General features: G+C 48.8%; 1 protein-coding gene across 3 annotated transcripts in view; it reads right to left on the bottom strand.

The window, feature by feature from the left end:
• Positions 1-2,363: 2,363 nt before the first annotated feature.
• Dscaml1 (DS cell adhesion molecule like 1) overlaps positions 2,364-20,537 on the bottom strand; it is a 321,523-nt gene continuing 303,349 nt past the window's right edge. For 2 of the 3 annotated variants that reach the window (XM_076924982.1, XM_076924983.1), the window contains 14 exons: positions 19,988-20,127; positions 14,648-14,801; positions 13,011-13,128; positions 12,512-12,675; positions 12,217-12,315; positions 11,456-11,644; positions 10,571-10,858; positions 8,792-8,947; positions 6,403-6,433; positions 6,095-6,213; positions 5,684-5,836; positions 4,545-4,739; positions 3,700-4,011; positions 2,364-3,389 (listed from right to left, as the gene is read on the bottom strand). In XM_076924982.1, the coding sequence (XP_076781097.1) occupies positions 2,914-3,389; positions 3,700-4,011; positions 4,545-4,739; positions 5,684-5,836; positions 6,095-6,213; positions 6,403-6,433; positions 8,792-8,947; positions 10,571-10,858; positions 11,456-11,644; positions 12,217-12,315; positions 12,512-12,675; positions 13,011-13,128; positions 14,648-14,801; positions 19,988-20,127 (2,594 nt within the window). In that variant the 3' untranslated portion in view covers positions 2,364-2,913. Of the gene's footprint in view, positions 3,390-3,699; positions 4,012-4,544; positions 4,740-5,683; positions 5,837-6,094; positions 6,214-6,402; positions 6,434-8,791; positions 8,948-10,570; positions 10,859-11,455; positions 11,645-12,216; positions 12,316-12,511; positions 12,676-13,010; positions 13,129-14,647; positions 14,802-19,987; positions 20,128-20,537 lie in introns of those variants that run through there. The other variant, XR_013107524.1, reaches the window with a different exon arrangement.

Here is a 20,537-nt window from a genome sequence, read left to right as displayed (position 1 = left end):
TCCTCCTCCTCCTCCATTTCCTCTTCCTATTTCTTCTCATTGTTTTCATTCTCTTCTTCCTTTTCCTCAACCTCCTTTTTCCTCTCCATGTCTTCTTTCTCCTTCCTTTTTCCTCTCTTCATCCTCTCCATTTCTCCTTTCTTCTCCCTCTCCCCTTCCTCCTCTTCCTCCTCCTCCCCCCTCCTCCTCCTCTGCCTTCTGATTGATGACAGGATCTCAAACTTACTATGTAGCCAAGGGTGATCTTAAACTCCTGATCCTCCTTGTCCCACCTCTTGAGTGCTGGCCTTCCAGGCATGCACCATCACCTCTGGTGTCTGCAGTGTTGCAGATTGACCCTGGGCTCCACATATGCTAGGCACACACACTAACAACTGAGTTACACTCCAGCCTGGCCTCTCTGAATTTCCAGACCTTGGGATCTTAGTAAGGGGGAAACTCAGTTGAACAGGCATTTAACTGGCTTCTGTTCAGCTTTCAGCTGCTTCTCTCGTTCTTCCTCTACCTTTATCATTCTCTTCAGGCCCGAGGAATCTCCCAGGCTGATCTATCCCCTTCCACCATGACTGTGTCTCCCCAGAGAGAGGGGTGCAGTGCTCCCCCATCTCATCCAGCCTGCATCAAGGCTCATCTGACTGGACAGCTCCACTGCTTACCTGCTTCAGCCCAGCTTGCTCACAGGGCGGATTCTTCTAATGGCAGCACCCTCATGGCCAAGGAAGCAGACTCTTAAGAGCTGTGATTTCTTCCTGATATTCCTGATATTCTAATCTTGGAAGAGTTTCCTAACCCCTGGAATCCCTGGCTTTCGTGTCTGTCAAATGGAAATCCTGACATTGCCTCCTAGATCATCAATGAGTTCTGAGGCAGTGTGGTGAATACACTCTACTTAGCTCCTGCCCCATACCCCTGCCAGCCATAGTGATCCAGTCTGTTCTTATGACAGTGTCCCCTTTGCACCCCCTAGGAAGGCTCTAGGAGTTAGTTATTCCTGCCTCTGTTCTTCTGGAGTAAGGCACGATTCACATTTGTTTCCTAGTGTTCAGAGAGCAGGGAAGTGTGTGTGTGTGTGTGTGTGTGTGTGTGTGTGTGTGTGTGTGTCCCCGTCCACTTTGTAAGGACTCTGCCACTTTTCTAGGCAGTTTCTTGGTTTGATTGTTGTGCTTGCAGTTCCACACATGACCTGTAGATGGTGCACATAGCCACGGGAGGTGTCAGATTCTGAGCTGGCACCAGGATCTTGGTTTTCAACACATTGTTAGTTCTCTGGAGTTTGTTACGGGTGTGGGGGTTGAAATGGACCCGTGAACTTAGAATTCACTCCGGAGTCTTGAATCCTTCCCTTACCTGTTAATATGGTTGTTCATATTCAATCCTGGACATTCCGTATATCCCAGGTAGGGTCTCCCTGAGCCCAGGCTGCTGGGTGTGACCTGCCCCCATCCTGCACTCTCCTCCTTATCCCTCTGTGTCACCTGTTCGTCTCTATCTCAGTCCTCTGTCATCTTCAGAAAGAGCAAGTTTCAGACCCACCTTCCTTCCTTCCAGATCCACAGCTCTGACTTCCCAGGTCAGGTGACAGTGTGGGAGCACTCAGGGCAGGTGACAGTGTGGGAGCACTCATGCTTTCTGATCCGCTGCTGGCCTCCAGCTCACGGCCGTTCCCCCTCCTCTGCTGCCCCAAACCTTTGTGGCTACTGTACACCCAAATCCTCTATTTCATACGATACATGTCTTTCTCCCTGGTATTTGAGTTGCCTATTCCTTCCAAAGCTGGCATGGCACCATTGACTCTCTAGTCTGATTCCTGGATATGCTTCATCTCTCCTGCCTTTGAGCCCTTTTTATCCTCTGACCCCTGGTGATCTCTTCCCTCCCTGTGACCACACCTTGCCCTATGTTAGCTTTGGGTGCCGGTGAGATTCCTGAGAAGTATACAGTGTATACTTATTTGTACTTTTTATGGAACTGTACCAGTGGTTCAGGCAGCCGCACACTCACTCCCTAGCTGCTCTGACTCTCTTGGAAGAGAAGCCAGGGGCCTCCCACTGCCTGCTCTGGACTTTCTAGCACACACTTGCTGAGGCTGCCTCATTGCATGGGCTATACGTGCCTTCCATCTGCAGACAAGAAAATGATATACTGGCTCAGAGGGGTTTAGGTACTCGTTCAAAGCCACAGAGCGGGTCGGCTCTTAGAACCCAGCACGGATCTGAGAACAAAAGACATCGCTCAATGGCTGCACCCTGGCTAACTGAAAGTCTTTAAAAGAGTTTCCAGCGTGGAGTCAAAGCCTGGGCCTGGTACAGAGGTTTCTCCACCCTCCCCACTGGCCTTTGCCAGATGGGAAAAAAGCCACCACGTAGAAACATAACCTTTATTGCACACGGCGCTGGGTCTTTTTTCATAGAAAAAGGTATTAGCACATAAGCATCTGCAAATTGAAGCAACTCCCGGTTTTCTTGGAACAGTAATATCGCATGCAGTGTCTCTGAGTCAGGATTTTGGTCTTTGTCAAAATCACCTAGTTGGGAAGGGGGTGTGAGGAGGGCAGAAAAATTGCTGTCTTTGTGCCTCTGTCTCAAAAGAAGGTGAGAGAAATATATAGATATATAGATTGTCGCTGTGTCCCACTCTGCCTATATATGTATATATATCTCCACACGTATTTCGTGGGGTGGAGGATTTGACTTGTTTTGTGCCCTGGCTTCATGGAGAAGAAGAAAATAGTTTCATTTGTACAAAAGAGTCCTATGTACAAGTGTTCATGACTGGGGATTTCTCTTTGACGTCTTTTTTTTGTTGTTCTGTTTTTGTCTGTGAGCTTAATATAAATAACTCAGCCACGTTGGTGTGTGAGGGCTGGAGGTGCCGAGGTCCCAGTGTGGAGCCCTTCTCCGGATGTCAGCCATCCTATACCAGGGTATAGGATTTGGAATAGGTTCCAGCCCCCTGTTTCTGAGAACGCCCTACCCCTGGGGTGCTCATTTCTAGTAGTGAGTCCCTGGAGCCCCCCATTTTGGTGTGTGGGCCTCCGGCCCGTGGAGGTTCAGTGCTGGGGGCCGGAGGGGCAGCACTAGGGGGAGCAGAGGGCTCACTGGGAGTAGGGCCAGGTGCTGGGGGTGCTGTGCCAGCTGGGGGGGCCGGCATAGCCAGAGTCCTCTGAGGTAAGGTGGCCGTGGCGGTGGCAGCAGTGGCCCCTGGATGGGGGAGGCCCAAGGGCTTGCTGGCAGGGTCCAGAGTGAGGTGCCGGGCCTGGGTATGGTAGGCTCGAGTCAGGTTTCTCATGGAGGCCTCTCGGGGTGGGACCACAGGACAGGGTTCCCGCCCATCTGCCTTTCGGAAGAAGGCCTCTGACTTGGTATACAATGGTAGGTTGCAGTAGTCACCTGAAATCACAGAGGCAGAGGCTATCAGAACTAGAAGCCTGGGGACATGTCATTTAATCCCTTACCGTTAAGGGGATGACCACTGTGTAATAGGCCCCTCCCATGTGTCAGTCAAAGGAGATAGTATCATTTGCATTATACAAATAGGAAAGGTTAAGTTCAGAGAGGTGAAGTGATTTGTTTAAAACCACAGAAAGATGAAGAGGTTGAGCTAGAACGTGGTTCTGAGCTGTTCCCAAGTCCAGGATGGACAGGCAGGGTAAGATCTAGATAGGGCTGTGGTGCTGGGGGGCAGGGGCAGCACACTCACTCTTGTTGGCTCGGTGAGGGATGGGCACAGCCACGTTCTTGCCCCTGTCAGCATCCTGCGGCTTGGGTGGAGAGGCAGTGAAGCGGCAGATGCCGGGCTCTGAGGGTGTACTCATAGACGTCATGCTGTCGGCGTTCTCGTTGGTGCCTGTGGTCATCTGGTCCGAGGAGCTGTCCGAGATGAAGCATTCTGTGATCTCAAACTTGGCATGCTGCAGCTGTTCCTCCAGCTTGGCGTGCTCGTAGGCCCGGGCCAATTCCTCATAGGTGGAGGAAGCACTCTCCGTGGACACCATACTGTTCCTCCCTTTGTCTGGGGACACACAGGGATGGCATTGACAGGAGAGAAGGTTATGGAGTGGGAGTGGCACCATCTCTAATCCAAGCAGTCATTTGAAAGCCTGGCCACAAGGGCAACAGGCTTGAAGATGCTGTTCTCCCTGGGGAGGTTGGTAATGGTGTCTGTCGTGAAACCATTGGCTAATGAAGAACAGAATATATTTTTCAGCCTCAAAAATAAGCAACCAACCCCTGGAATATCAGCTTTTTTTTTTTTTTTTTTTTTTAAAAACAAATGTCTAGTGCATTTTTTTTTTTTTTTTTTTTTTTTTTTTTTTTTTTTTTTTTTTTTTTTTTTTTTGGAGATCAAAATAAAATCCTTGGCCAAGCAGAGTCAGATGTCCCCTCCCCAACCCCAGCCACACAGCGTCAGTGGCTAGCTGGGAAGGAAAGTGGTATGGATATTGGACAACAGACTGGTTAGAAAGGAATTGGAAAAACTAGAGGCAGGCAACCAATGGAATCTGGGGCAGGGTGGATGGGATACAGGCAGGTCCCTAGACATACCTGTGTCTTGGGATAGACTGGCACTGTAGCTGTCACTCTCAGTGACAGTGACACCATGCTGAGAACCCACAGTGCGCCAATCGGAGGTGAGGGTCCGGGCAGGGGTGGAAGCCTGGCACTTGGTCAAGGTCCACTGGCTTGAGTACCGGTTTCGGGTGCTGTGGGCTGATTTCACATTCTTCCTGGACACTGGATCTGCACAGAGGGAGGCAAGAGATAGCACCCTTCAACTGTGGGCACTCAGGCACAGACAGCTGGTGCTTAGCACAAAGAACAGTGGGGAGCATCAGTGGAGGCAGAAGTGGTCACAGGCTCCCCTGGGAATGTTGGCTATGCAGTTTTCCTGACCATGTGATTTGCTCCACAGAAGAGTGACAGAAAAACTGTAGGAGCAGTGGGTGGCATCCTGACTCCCCCAAGAGTCCTTCCACGTGAGAAAGAATAGGACGCTCTGTTCTGTTGTCTTATAACTGTCATCGCCTGTGTCCTTGATGCCTGAAGTCACTGTTTGCCACAGAAAACCCTTGGAGAGAATGAAGACCCAACCCTTAACCAAAATCTCTAAGGTAACTAAGAGCCTGAGAGAGAGAGATAGGGTTAGCAACACCCAAGGTCGTTTATAACTAGAATATCCGTGGTCAAGGTCTCCAGACTCCAGAACCTATCTGTTTCCACTGTATGCTCTCTCCCCGTCTCTGTCTCAGAATGTATTTTTTTTGGATGTGTTCATGTGTGTTCATGTATGTGCATGTGTGTGTTCGTGTGTGGAAGCCAGAGGTTGATGTCTGTTGTCTTCCAGCTGCCTGGACTTTTGAGGTAAGGTCCTTCACTAAAACAGGAGCTCATCAATTTGGCTAGGCTGGCTGGGCAGTGAGCTCTAGGGGTGTACCTCCATCTGTCCCCCCAGAGCTGGTATTACAGATGTGTACATCTGTTCCTGGGTTTTTGTGGGGGAGATGGGGATTCAAACCAAAGTTGCCAGGCTTTTGCTTTAATGACTAAACCCACCCACTCCCTTACTCCTTCCCTTCCTTCTTCTTCTTCCTTTTTTTTTTTTTTTTTTTTTTTTTTAATTTAAATTAACTCTACCCCATGGAGAGTTTAAAAACCCTCCCCAACTCTTTGGCATTAATGCATACTGGTTCCTGGTCGGATGTCTGACATGTCGATGAGGGGTCCTGTGCTCTGGATGAGGGCTGGATGATGCAAAGAAACACCAGTACAGAAGCTCTGCGGGTTGACAGCTTGGCTGAACTCAGCATCAGTCACAGGGATGGTGGCCTTGTCATCTCCTAGAGGGAGAAAGATAATCACCTGATGTCCTCCTCAGATTTTTATATGTCTTTATCCAGTGCTGAGGTTCAGAGAGGCCAAGGCTCTCTCCACTGGAAGAAGAGGAAGGTTGGCCCTTGAGAAGAGCTGTGGTAAATTCCAGGGATGCTGAGTGGGGGGAGGGGTGCTATAGCTTGATCCTGGGCACAGCCATGGGGCTTTCAGTTGTCCTCCAGGGGTTGTGGCTTGGGGAAGCACACCTAGAACAGGTCACTCACCCAGCTGCTTGATGCCTTCCTTGTCTTCAATGAGCAGCTGGACCCTCGGGATGTCGATGTGGAGCCGTGGGCCCTGGGGTGGCCCTTTCACGGGAGTGTCAAAGCTTCTGTTGTTCTTGCTGTGGAAGAAGGAAAGGAAGTGGTTGGCTCAGGAGCCAAAGAAGGTTGGGGTAAGGGGCTCTGACGATCAAAGAGAGAATTGATCTACACCCCTGTGGGTGGCTCTAGTATAGGGGGGCAAGGGAAGAAGAAGAAGGAAGGGGAGTAGGAATAGGAGAGCAAAGAGAAAGCAGCTAAGTGACCCCTACCTTATCAGCATTTCGGCCAAACTCTTTGCATCTGCAAGACAGTAGAGAGGTAGCTGGGTGAGAATGGAGTCTGAGCAGGAAGAACCCCAGTGAGGACACTGTCTAAAATGGCAATGGTCTAAAGAGTGGAAACCCCACAAAACAGCAATGGTAAGGGTTCCCGGTTTCCAGTTTGCTGTTGCCTAAGGTCTGGCTGCCCTTCCCTAGTTGTTTGTTTTGTGTTCTTCCATCTAACAGAGAGCTCGTCCTAAAGAAGAGAGGGTACCCCCAGCACTCTACTTCACGAACCAGCTGTAATTTAACAAGATGCTATGGCATGCTGGATCCTGAGCCTTCTCTTGGGGAAAGGGGAGAGAATCAGACAAGACCGAGGTGGTTAGTGAGAAGCACGGGATGACTGAGCTCTCACACCAGCCAAGAGACATTATGTCTTTCCTCTGGAGCAGTGGTTCTCAACCTTCCTCATGCTGCGACCCTCTAATACAGTTCCTCGTACTGTGGTGATCTTGAACTATACAGTTATTTCCTTGCCACTTTATAAACGTAATTTTGATACTGTTATATATTGTAATGTAACTATATGATATGTGACCCCAAAGGGGTCAAGATCCACAGGTTGAGAGCTGTGCTCTAGGGCGTCTGTGCTCCAAAGTTCATGAATGGACTTGAGAGTCCATGCTATATCTCAAGGGAGCCTTGAATCTCCCTGGGACTCCATAGTGATGATACTGGGAGGGGAAGCGAAGGGTGTATCTAATGTACTAGAGCCCAGAAGCTGAGAGTGACCTGTCAGACTGGGGATAGTGCTATGCCTGCATCCAACCACCCATCTACTTAAATATCCACCCAACCACTCACCCATCCATCAAGATATCCATCCATCCATCCATCCATCCATCCATCCATCCATCCATCTATCTATCCATCCATCCATCCATCCACCTACCCATTATCCATTCATCCACCCACCCATCCACTTATTCATCCATCTACTGACCCATCCATCCATCCATCCATCCATCCACCCACACATCATCCATCTATCCATCCATCCATCTATCTATCCACCCATCCACTAATCTTAATATCTGTGCATCCAACTATTTTTTTTTTTGGATGCAGTCTCACAAATTCCAGGCTGGCCTCAAACTTGAATTTCCATTGTTGCAGAGGACAATCTCGAATTTCTGGTTCTTCCACACTAACTACCCAAGTTCTAGGTTTACTGGTATATACTGTCGTGCCTAGCTTATGCAGGGCTGAGGATCAAACCCTAGGGCATGCTAGGCAAGCACTTCCAACTGATCCACATCCCCATGCCTCCTATCTAACTATTTAATCATCTACCCAAACAACTCAACTACTGACTCATCTATGCAACAATTCATCCAGCATCCAACCATCCATATTTCCACTTACATATCCAGCTATCCTTATCACGATGTAGCCACCCATTCAACCATTCTTACAATCATTCCACTATCCAACTATTCTTTTAACAAAATATGTGGATGGCTATATCATGCTTCAAATTGTTACCTGTTATCCATCAAAATACTCCTCCTCCCATCCACTTACCCACTCAATGATTTATGTATCCAAGCCTTCACCAAACCATTCATCTGTGCATTCTTGTATTTGTATTGTCTATCAACCACATAGTCAATTATCCATTTAATTCAATCATCATTCAACCACCTCACCACTCATTTGTCCAGGTATTCACTGAATGATCCATTCTTTCATCCCCTCTGGTCCCAAGCCATGGAGAGGTTAGTAATTCCCTCTTCTGTGCTACTATTGTCCCTGGTCTCTCACACTAAATAGTGAACTCTTGTAAGTATATGGTGCCCCTTCTTCATCGCTGCATCTCTACCGTTCAATAGTATCTACTTTGTACCAGACTCCAAATATTTGAGTGAGCAAACATGAAGTAACTAGTAGGTTCTGGGACTATCAAGGAACATGAGAGTCATTCACACCAGACAATGGTGTTAAGTGTTGAAAAGGGGAACTATTCAAATTATTCCATATTTGACACACCATGGAAACTTCCTGGCTAGGAATTGAACAGGGCCCTAGAGAGATGTATTTGCCAACGAATATGGGACTATTTGCATATGTTATAATCAACATGGCTTTACCAGTGTGAACCTGTATAAATGTCAGCCCTAGTTGGTGCAGGCATAAAATTCTGGCAACACAGAGGAGAAACTATGAGACTCCTTAAGTCTAAGGAGACTTAAGACGGTTTGAGTGGCATGTATTCCTTTCAGGGGACACAGGCTCTGTCTCTTGTCCAGAAGGTTCTATGGTCCACTGAAGGGTGGCCAGTGTGGCTGGGAGTCACTACCCACTCTCCCTAAAAGCTGGTAGAAAAGTCTCCCACCTCGGAGCCTCTTCAGCCGTTTCTCCTTCCTCTTCTTTCGTACAACAAAGAGCAGAGCTACCCCAAGGGTGGCCAGGATGACTGGACAGCCGATGGTGAACAGCTTCTTCACATCATCGCCTTCTCCTTGAGCAGACTTGATGGGTGGGATGGTGCCTAAGTAGGGGGTGGGGCAGAGAAGAGAATCAGGGGATGCTATGAGCTTCACAGTGGGGAAGCCTGCTGATGACTCCTGTTGTCCTTGGTCTCCAACCCCCACCTCCTACTCCAGAGCTGTAACCCTCCCCTCTGCTCCCTAAATTTTGGCTCCATCAGAACAGCCATGAGTAGCTACATAGCTTTTATGCTATATTAATGACTTTCTGGTTCTGTTTTAGAATTTTCCTGATCTCTCTCAGGGTTATTTTTCTGCCTGGTCAGGTTTTATGTTTAATCCTAAAGTGGGGATTGATGGGATTACATTCCCACATCTGGCTGAGCATGAGAGGAACAAAGCAAAGAGAAGTCATGCGGGGAATCCTGCAATCTCTTCCCCTGATGGAGAATAACTCCTTTGTCATGCCCCCACCCTGTCCTTTTCACTCCCACCACCAGCAGCATTTTCTGTCTCTGGAGCCTGCAGGAAGGCAAAGATAGACTCTACCAATATAAACCTCTGCCAAACCCCGATCCTTGCCTGTTTCCCAAGCTGTGTTTAAGAATCGTCTTCTACATGAAGACTTTCTTGTTGAAGCCTATCTCCTGAGACTGTTTCCTAAGTATGTAGGTGGACTTAGTTTAGCTTGTGACAATTGGACCCTAAAAACTTAGTTTTCTTTTTCTCCAATGCATTTCCTTTCTCTCTGTCTCTCTCTCTCTCTCTTCCTCTGAGTGTGTGTAAGTGTGTATGTGTGTGTGCATGTGTGTGTATGTGTGCATGTGCGTGTGTGTGTGTGTATGTGTGTGTGCATGTGTGTGTATGTGAGTGCATGTGCATGTGTGTGTGCATGTGTGTGTGGTGAAGCATTTCTATGGGGGTAGACACCAGTTAGGTGCTCATCAAAAATACATGTTTTTGCTGTATTTCCCAGACTTCCTTGCAGTTAGATTAGGGTCACATGATTAGTTAGAACAACAGAAGGTGAAAAACAAGTGACTTTTTTTTTCTTAGCTAGAGTAAAGCCCTAGGTTTGATCCCCATCGTGCACACACACACACACACACACACACACACACACACACGCACACACGCACGCACGCACACACACACGCACACACACTCACATGCATGCACACATACACAAAGAAGTGATAAAATCAGCCTCTTTGAAGCAGTTAATAACTGATGTGCCTTTTATCTTTGGGGGTAAGGGCCATGTTCAAGATGACGTAGCTAAATGGTGATTGCCAACCAGCTCTCTCCAGGGTTTTATCCATACAAGAAAAGAATCTTCCCTGTGTGGAGCCACCAGGTTCTTAGTATTTGTTACTGCAAAGCAGGCTGTTTATCTTGATTAATACACCAGGCTAGCCCAGTCATCAGGAGGCAGGACCTCAGTTCCATCTCGGCTCACCTTACCCTCTTCATCTCCCTGAAGCAGCGCACAGCAAGAACTGCATCTTGTTCAAAGGCTTTCACCTGCCTGTCAAGACTGGCCACGAGTAGATCTGCCTACCTGCTACCAATCAGATGGGCCTCTGTATTAATAGCCCTCTACCCTGGGTTTATTCCCATCTGCTTCTATTTGTCCTCCCCATTAGATACCCGGGAGCTGTCCCATCCCATCCTCTCCAACTCACTGCCATCGTAGTCCAGGGTGGCAAACTGGGCGGTCTCGTTGCCACAGCCGGCACTGTTGCAAGCCCTCATGCGGAGCTCATACCACGTAGCCTCTCGAAGTTCTGTCAGAAACACCTCGGTGGAGCTGTTGGCTCGGACGCCCTGCCAGGCCCAGGTCCCCTTGGGCCGGTACTCCAGGACAATGGCTGTGATGGGGCAGCCCCCATTGTTCCAGCCCTGCAGGTTAAGCCGAGCATGTGTGGAGTTGATGTGGGTGAAGAGGTGTTGATCTTTGCTGAAGGAAGGTTCTGGGGGACCGGAAGGGGGAAGAGAGATGTTAGGGTGCTCTAGAAGGAAGGAAGGGGTCTTTCATCTATCTGGGAAAGCTTTTCCTGGGCAGCTGGGATTATAGCAGGGGTGCCTAGGAGGGGCAAGAGGAGGAAAGGCCCTACAGCAGGGTCCCAGCAGCGAAGGGTGACAGGTGGAAGGAAAGAAGGAAGGAAGAAAAGAAGGAAAGACGGAAGGACACCAACCCCCGACCCTCCTAGTAAGAAAGTAGGACCTTTTAGTTAATTAGTTAATTAATTAATTAATTTTTGTCAAGGTCTTAGGTCAGACTGGCTTCTAACTCCCTATGCAGCCAAAGATGGCCTTGAATTTTCTGATCCCCTTGCTTCCACCTTTAAGTGCTAGGATTAAAGTTTTTGTGGTGATAGCCATGCCACCCCGCCACCCTCCTACCGCCCAGTCCAGATCACTTCTGCCTGGTGATGAGTTTATCTGGAGATGCCTTTAGTTGATGTGAACAAGGCTCCTCTTGCCTCCTGATAGCCACGTGTCTATTCCCACTGACCCTCCTCCCACCTGGGCCCTGCTCTTTATTGCCACCCCCGACCTGGCCTCACCCCGCCCATGGGTCTTGGCCTCGATGATCTCGCTGATGCGCCCAGAGCCCACACTGTTCTTGGCTGCCAGCTTCACCTTGTACCACGTGCCACACTTGAGGCTGTCTAGCTTGAAGGAGCGCTCGCTGGAGCTGATGAACACATCCTTCCACTCCTCGCTGTTATCCACGGAGTACTGCAGCACGAAGCCTGCAGGAGGGGTTGGCTCGAGTGGGCAAAGCAGAGAAGGGCAGGACAGGAGAGACCCAGCCTTGACTCCAGCAGAGGTCGTGGGGATGGGCATATGCAAATGAGACTCAAAGCTGGAGGCCCGCCATTGTAGAGCTGGCTGAGCCTGGGTCTCTCCACAGCTCTAGCATTATGTTTAGAGAGTTAGGAGGCTTAAGACACTAACTGTTCTAGGAGGGGCAGAAACTCCCTGACCAGCAGGGTCTCTATTTGGGAAGAGCATTTTGGAAGTAAGCTTCTAGCCCCACCTCAGACTACTGAATGGACCCTGCCTGAGCTGCATTCTTACAATCTTTGCTGAGTCACACAGAGCCTTGTTTGAGGGGCCCTGATGTCATGTTTGCCTGCTTTGAAAGACTGGGAAACCAAGGTCCGGAGAGGAAAGCACATTAGATCTGTTCTGCTCAGAAATGGAGGGGGTGGGAGCATTCTCCACGTACTTGAATGCCTCATGGTCTGATTCACCCTCCAGATTCTCAGGGACTATGGGACCAAGGATTAGAAACAGGTGAATCATTCCTTCCGCTCCTTACCTCTGATGGAGCTGCCCCCATTGTCCCCTGGAATCCAGGTCAGGGTGATAGAAGAGGCAGAGGTTTTGGAGACAGTGAGGCGGGGCTGGTCCGGGGGAACTGTGAAGGAAAGACACCAGCTCTCACATCCCTTCCCATCCCTTATGCACTCTTCCTTTCTCACCTCAGTTCCCACAAGGTCTCCCCACCCCCCTCCAACAGCCAGGGTTGGCTTTCTCTGTCGTTCTGTCTCTTTAACAGGTTGGGATTCTTGTCCCTGTCAGGCGCTCAAACCACCTGCTTTGCAGAGTCTCACCTTGTACCAGAAGGTTGACGATGATGGTGTCAAAGCCACCGGTGTTGGTGGCCGTGCAGGTGTAATAGCCGGAGTCTTCCGCTTTCACAGCACGAAGCAGCAGTGTACCATTTGTGTGGATGAGCCGGTGTCCATCCAAGGACACGGGGATTGCTGAGTCTTCACTGCCAGACCAGGAGGTGGCATGGGTTAGGATACACCCTCCCTAGTCCTGTTCCACCCCCCACATGTGAGGGCAAATGGAAAAAAGGCAGGAGGAAGCTTGCAGGGGATTTGGGGTTCTTGGGGTTTTGTTCTGTACTTCCCAGGGATTTCCAGGGAACCCCTGTCTTTCTGCCCACACAGGAAGAAGGTTATGGCTGAGGGAGGGGAAGCAGTGGTTTGGAAACAGCTATAAGCAGTGTCATCTGCCCTGCAGGACCACCACAGGGCAGAGTGATGGCCAAGCAGCTTTCTGTCTCCCTGGGGACACACCACTCCTCCAGAGCCAACTACATACCTGTCCTTGGTCCACTTCACAGCCGGGGCAGGATCCCCCACTGAATTGCAAGGCAGCCGGACATCTTTCATCCAGGGTGTGGTTACAGTGCCTCCGAATGAGATGATCTTTGCTGGGGCTATAAAGGGGAGAGCATGAGGGCCAACCTGCTTTTCTTTTAACCCTTCACGTTCCCCCTAGCCCCATTCAAAGGGCTCCTGCATTGATAGTGCAAGTTGGGGGGAGACTTTTGGATGAACTAGCTGCTTTGGTGGACGTGGTCCTGTGACAGAATGGGACAAGGACTGATGGCACCTGAGGTCTGCTGGTTCTGAAGAAGATGGTGGGTGACGAGAATTCCAGGCCACCTAGGTAGTGATGGTGTTTTAGCAGGAGCAAGGCACACAAGGAGAAGGGCAAGTTGGGTAGGAGAGGATGTGTGTACACGTGTGTAAGTATGAACTTGTGTGAGTTTGTGTAAGCGTGGCGGAGGTGCAGTAGTCCACGTGCTCTACCTCACGGGATAGCTGTGTCTGTGTAGGAATGGGTTGTATTTGATGCCCACAGGGGCAAGGGACACATTATCTGTCACGAGCTCAGGACTTAGGACCTTGTCCTGGGAAGGTGGCAGGACTCTAGGCTCCTTTGCTTCTGAAGGAGGTGAGATCTGGAGAAAGGGTAGGTGGTATCCTAAGAAGGAGGAAAAGAGGCGAGGATGTGAAGATGATGATGTGCAAGGAGCTCTGACTCAGAGCCACAAGGGTCAACTCGGCACATCTCAACTGTCTGGGATGGCCAGGCCATGCAGCTGGATGGAAGACTGTAAGTGTGAGCCTCTGGCTTACCAAAGACCCTCAGGTGGATGCTTGTTGGCTTTGTCCCTGTGGCCAACAGGAAGGCTTCTCTCCTTCCAAGACAAGTTAGGCCTGGGAGAGTCAGGTGAGTTTGGGATTGGCTGGGAGAGGAGAAGGGTCAAGGGGAAGGGCCTAGAGGCCAGAAGACTTGAAACTCACTGCTGCCAGTTCCTCTGCCCCTTGGCCAAGACAGACAAGAAACCATTGTTCTATTGTGTGAATGATCCTGAGTTTTGGGTAGGGCCTCAGAGTTATCATTGTCTTAAAAGATTCGGAATACCTATGGGCAGAATACCTCATGCCTAGATCAGGGATCATTACCCTGAGAAGGTCTTGTTCCCGAGCCTGCTGGTGGGTAAAGGAGCATTACCAGAGAGAATCTTCTGCTTGCCCTTTCTGGTTGCAGCATGAGGCTCTCTCTGAAGTCCCAAAGGCCCCGTGGAAGCATCAATGTACCCCATATCCTGAGATGCCCCTCTTTCAGGAGCTGAGTGCCAAGACCAAGGCTCTGCTGAGGATGGGGACTGGAAGGGACTCTCAAGTCAGAGGAGAGTTAACAGCTTAACCAGTGAGGCTTTAAGAGGGGACCTGATTGTATGTCGCCTGTTGTGTGACTTTTCCAGAGTCAGGGGGCAGCAGAGGCTTATTCTTTGATGGTTGTAGAAGGGAGACTAGTGGCCAACTCCTCATAGTTAAAAGTCATAGGTATCAGGGAGGGGACACAGCACCTATTTAGGAAGAGCCAGAATTCTGCAAATGAGCTTCTGGAAGCTTTTTATCAGACCCCAGGCACAGGCTTCTCACCCTTGCCAGCAGGCTCAATGGTGACCTTCTCGCTGCTGTTCCCCCTGCCTGCAGAGGTGACCGCAGCCACCCATAGCAAGTACTGCTGTCCCCGGTTCAGGTGGGCGATCCTGTAGAAGAGCTGTTCAGGACTGGTCTCATACTCGCTGGGAGCCTGTGGGCGGAGACAAAGTCACACTATGAACCAGGAGCTGTGCCTTGGCCCCTCGCCTGCCATTGTCCTTGGTGCCTTGGGCTGGAGGCAGGCTCTGTCCAGCACGCTCTTTCTCAGCCTGAGAACAGTGGACAGCCCTGTGTTGGGCTCAGCCTGGGGAGCTGATGGAGCCAGTCCTGCAGTATTTGTAGGTCACCCTTGGTACCTCTCTCTGTTATATATGCTGTAGTGGCTGTGGTTACAGGCCAACACGTAGGGGTATTTTGAGTAAATGATGAGAGGCAGTCAGAGAAAGGAGAATGAGGGACTCGGGGTCTCAGGAAGACCACATGCAAAGAGAAAGGTTCTGTGGAGAAGCCAAATGACTGCCTTTGCCTTGTTAGGGCTGTAGCCAGTCCTCCAGCCTGTCCCCTGCTTAGTCACCTCCCCGCCCTGCCACCTAATTACACTCTTTCCTTCTCGGGAAGGGGTAGAGAGGCAGCAGGGAGAGTTCTCCTGGGCAGTGCTTTATTAGTGATTATTAGTGGCATGGATCACCATATATATTTGTAGGTTACATAAATCTATAACATTTTTTTAACCAAATGACAGTTTTGACAAGTTGCCAACAAAACAATATCAGATCCCAGTGGTTTTTACCAGTTGCTTTGATGAAAAGATTATGTTGCCTTGGAAACCAGAGGCTCAGATATTGAAATGAATTTGAGAAGGCGCTTTTGATAAGCGCTAGTTTGTGGACCTCCTGTCAGCCTCTTCCCTGGCATCGGCCGGATGGGGCTGACTTTCATTTTATTTTATTTTTTTGGCCAGCCTCAGGGAATGGGGAGAGGAGAGCACTAGGGCCCCTCTGAGATCAGGGCGCAAGTCCAAGGAGGGGGAACAGTTCCTGGAACAGATGGGGGCCCTGAGGCCAGAGGGAGCTGGTAATTAGTTATCTCTGCAGTCGTGCGATCTTGCACACAGGCTCTCTTGCACATGGCTGTGTAGACGCACACATGTGCTGAGAGATGGATGTCACCGAGGGACATTCTCCGCAGCCAATGGGAGAGCTGAAGGACCCAAGGACTTGTAACAGGAAAAAAGAAACATCCTTTTCTTGGCCTCAGGTTGTCTGAAGGAAAATGTTGGGAGAGGGTTCATACACCCTTATAATGTGCACAGGTATCTTGGCGCCGTCCCTCCTGCCTTCCTGGGGCGGGGTGGGGGAGTGATGTTGTGTCTAACCTTGTGCACAATTCTGGTTGGGGACAGGTGCAGAGCCACTCTAAGCCCTCTTAAGCTAGGGCATCTGGGGACTGGTGAGTTCACGCCAGTGCATGGCTGTAGGACTGTGCAATGGCTTCAATGCTTGCTGTCCTTAACAGGCATGTAACCCATGTGACCTGAGCGCCCACCTCCCACCTCTCCTTCCCAGGGTAGGGGAGCTTAGTTCTTTGGCAAATTAGGAACAATACAACCTTGCCTCTTCTGGGCTGTGACTCTGAGTCACCCCGAGGCAAGGAGTGTACAATTATTTGAAAATTGGGGTGCAGTTCTGTGCTCATTTTCTGTGGGTATAGAGGTGTGTGTGTATGCACATCTATGCTTGTGTGTGCATATACATGCATGTGTGGATAGGTGTTAAATGCTCGTGCTTGTGTGTCAGTGTGGACTTGAGAATACATTTGTGTTTGCCCAGGGCAGAAAACTATGTCTTTCCCTTGAAGATCTTTTTTTTTTTGTGTGTGTGTGTGCATATTTGAGTATGTGTGTGTACATGTGTGTATATCTGTGTGTATGTGCATGTGTTTGTGTGGGAGTATGTGAGTGTGTGTGGGGGTCAGAGGCCAATACATCAATATTTTTTTTCTCAGAAGCGGTTCACATTGTTTTGTTTTCTTTTTGAGACAGTGTTTCTCACTGGATCCTGTGCTTCATTGTTAGCCTAGGCTGGTGTCCTGGAGCCCAGGGATCTGCTTGCCTTCAGCTCCTCAAACTGATGGTGAGCCGCCTGTCTCAGTCTCCCCTGAGTTAGGGCTGTAGGTACTGATCCTCTGTATCCAGAGATACAGCAGCATTTTGCCAAGATTCTAGGACTGTAGGTACCAAACCACCACATTCAGAGAGATAGTGACATTTTACCAAGATTCTAGTGTCTTCCTTTTAATCTGGACTCCCCATGCATCCCTTGAAGTTCTTTTAAAACAATATTGTCATTTCTCTTAAATAAGACTTGATGAATACAAAGTTATAGAAAGAAAAAGCAAACGATGACAAAAAAATCCCTCAATAGGCAATAATTCTAATAATAATAGTAATTCTAATAATAATATATATTCTCTATATATTCTAATATAATTATAATAATAAGTCTTTCTAATCATAGAGACAAAATTCAAAAAATGATCGATAAATTTAAGTTTTCTAAAAAATTATCATACATCCACACAAATTAAAAGGCATGAATTTACAGCTACTTGCAATTTATACAATAAAACATGGTTGTTATCCTTTTGTTTGTTTCTTTTTCTTTTTCTTTTTTTTTTTTCGAGACAGGGTTTCTCTGTGTAGTCCTGGCTGTTCTGGAACTCACTCTGTAGACCAGGCTGGCCCCAAACTCAGAAATCTGCCTGCCTCTGCCTCCCAAGTGCTGGGATTAAAGGCATGCTCCACCACGGTTGTTATCCTTAATATGGAAAGAACATTTACAAATCAATAAGCAAAGTGCAAGCAATCAAAATAGCAAGGATGAACACAAGATAAGAACTAAAAGTGACTCAAAGAAAAGAACCAATAAGCATTTGCAAACAAACAACTGAATAAGTAATCTAAGAAGAAAAATTTAAAGTAAGACAACTATTAAAATAAAACCCAAGTGGCAAAAATGAAATGCAAATCTGAAATCAGTGTATATTCAGAAATCTGGGTGCTCTGTTGCACACACATATGCCTTTGTGCTGTCAGAGAGCGACTTGAAAGTGTGAATGCAGGGCCTCTGTAACCCAGAAATACCGACATATGTCCATGAAGCTTTGTGAAGAAGGTTCACAGGAGTATTCTTTACAAGGGTGAAAGTGAAGCCATACTTATAGGCAGGAGAGAGGCCTTGTAGAATAGGTTGTGCCACTCAAAACTGTGTTTTGAACATCTGGTAGGTGGGAGATGTAGCTTAGCACAGTCAGTAGACTGCTTGACTAGTTAGTGTGTGCACAAAGCCTTGGTTTAATTCCTAGCGCTGTGTGTGTGTGTGTGTGTGTGTGTGTATGTGACAGTGTGACATGCTTGTCATCTCAGAACTTGGAAGGCAGAGGGATCAAAAGCTATTAATTTTTTTCAAGGCAGAGTTTCTATGTGTAGCCCCCTGGCTGTCCTGGAACTTGCTTTGTAGACCAGGCTGACCTCGAATTTAGAGATCCGCCTGCCTCTGCCTCCTGGGATTAAAGGCGTGGTGGTATTAAAAGTTTAAGATTATCCTTAGAGCCTGGAATATGTGAGATTAAAAACAAAACAAAACAAAACAACAACAACAACAACAACAACAACAAAACCCTTCAATGATGACAACAACAACAAAAATATTCCACGACAACCACAAAAGAATACAGAAAAGAACTTTCATAAGTTGAAACTTGTATATGAAAAAGATATAACATGTAAACTTTTGTTTTAATATTATGTAAAAAAAAACCCACGACAATCCTATAATCTCTGTGCAGATCAATGTAGAAGGTTAGGCCTTGTGTTGTGGTACATGATGAATGTCATTGACACAAAGCAGGGCTGAGTGACAGGAGCCAGATATATAGCAGGGCTCCACCCACACTGAAGGCTGAGGGAGGCAACATTCAGCCAAGCTGTGGAGTTGGGAGGGAGGAGGGAGACGAGGTAATGGAGAAGCATCGGCGGGTCTTTAGGGGTACTCTGATGTCCTGTGCTCTGTCTGAGTGCCACCATATGGGCATGCTGCCAACATTATGTTGTATGTGGCAGTGCCCATGAGGACAGTTGAGGATCCTTATGAATCGTGGGCTTTCTCTCTGGGAAGAGACTCCTGGCCTCCATGGCGAGGAGCTGTGGTGCTCACGCCAGAAGGGTGGTTCACAAAGCCCACAGGAGGGAGGAGTGAGAGTGGTCCAGCAGCTGCAGGCAGCAGTATTCTTGGCACAATTGAGGGCAACTCTTCCTCCTGCCCCTCCCCCAGCCCTAAACCTTGATGCCCCTGCCATGGAGATATTCTCATAGGCTGTTCCTAAACCGCTGAAGTGGCCAAGGGCAGAGGTTTCCACCTGCTCCTGTCTAAGGAATAGGTGTGCTGCAGAGAAGCCACTTAGCTGGGTATCAGAAGAGAAGAGAAGGAAGCATATTATGGGGTGTAGGCATATGCAATGTTTTGCCCAACTCATCCTTTCTTTCTTCTCTCTGGGGACTCTGAACGCCCAGTCTGACTTTGGTGCTTGTACCTCAGTACCCAGGATCAGGGAAGATACTGAAGACTTTTTCTCGCATTGAAGCCCAGGCCCTGATCAGAGATTCCCTTACTCCTAGTTTGTTCCCACCCATCCTCCTTGCCTAGTTCCAAACTGTGGCAGTCATCTGAGGTAGAAGCCCAGCATTGCCTCCAAACCTGGAGGACCCTAATGACAGGCCATACACTCCCTACACTCCCAGAGTCCATGGGCCAGCCAGTCCCTGGGACTGCCTGGGGTCAGCAAGCTGGAAGAGCAGAGCTGAGTGGCTTTTCTTTTTCTCTGTCTGCTTGACTTCGACTCACATGATTCTAGAGGGGTTCCAAAACTGTAACAAGCTTGCAGTCTCTGTAGCCGATGCCTGGCCCAGGATGAATAGCATGCAAGGTCTCATCCATTTGTGGGTAACCAGTACCAATACATAAAAAGTATTTTTTATTAAATTTATTTACTTATTTGGGAGAGGTGCATACATATCATGGTGTGTGTGTGTGTGTGTGTGTGTGTGTGTGTGTAGTGTCAAAAAACAACTTGTAGATGCAGGTTATCTCCTAGCATATGGGTCTCAGGGCTTAGACTCAGGTCCTTGAGTTTAACAGTGGGCACCTTTACCCAATGAGCCATCTTGTCCAGAACCCATTCTGAACTATGACTCACAGAAAAGCAGAGTTAAGTCCCACAATTTGACTGATGTGTTGTCCCTAAAAGATCTGCTCCTCTGTCCCCCACCTCACCACTTACCGGCTGGCCAGACCCAGGGCTGGAACAGAAGATGGTATATTTTCGAATCACCCCATTGGGCTTGGTTGGGGGCAGCCAGGACACGACCACACTACTAGCCGATGAAGGGACAGCTTTGATGCCAGCAGGGGGGCCTGGAACTGAGTAGGGAGAAGATCTGGTCAGTCTAGAGAAGACAGCTCATGCATGGCAAACAGTGGTGGAGGGGAGAGTGAGTGAGTATTGGGGAGCTCCTTAGAGGGGGCCCCAGAGCTTTGGACTAGAGAAAGAGGGCCCAGCATGGTCTACAGGTAGGAGGGCAAGGTGATCACAAGGGGCTGTGACAGGCTCTGAGGTGGAGGCTGGCAAAGGGGCCAGCTTCACAAGTGTTTGGCCAGGCCAGACATATGTAGGCCAGAGAGGAATGGAACACAGGAAGAATGCATCTGCTTCCTCTGACCTTAATCCTTGCACCCAGCGCCCTGACTACTGAAAGGTGCATGTGTGACAGGCCCATGCAGAACACTCCACCCCACGGATACTCCTTGCTTGTCCTGTTAGGCTTGTGAGC

This window comes from Arvicanthis niloticus, chromosome 26, assembly GCF_011762505.2.
Source record: "Arvicanthis niloticus isolate mArvNil1 chromosome 26, mArvNil1.pat.X, whole genome shotgun sequence".
Taxonomy (NCBI): Eukaryota; Metazoa; Chordata; class Mammalia; order Rodentia; family Muridae; genus Arvicanthis; species Arvicanthis niloticus.
The sequence above is the reverse complement of the archived record's forward strand: the minus strand, read 5'-3'. Positions and strand labels throughout refer to the sequence as shown.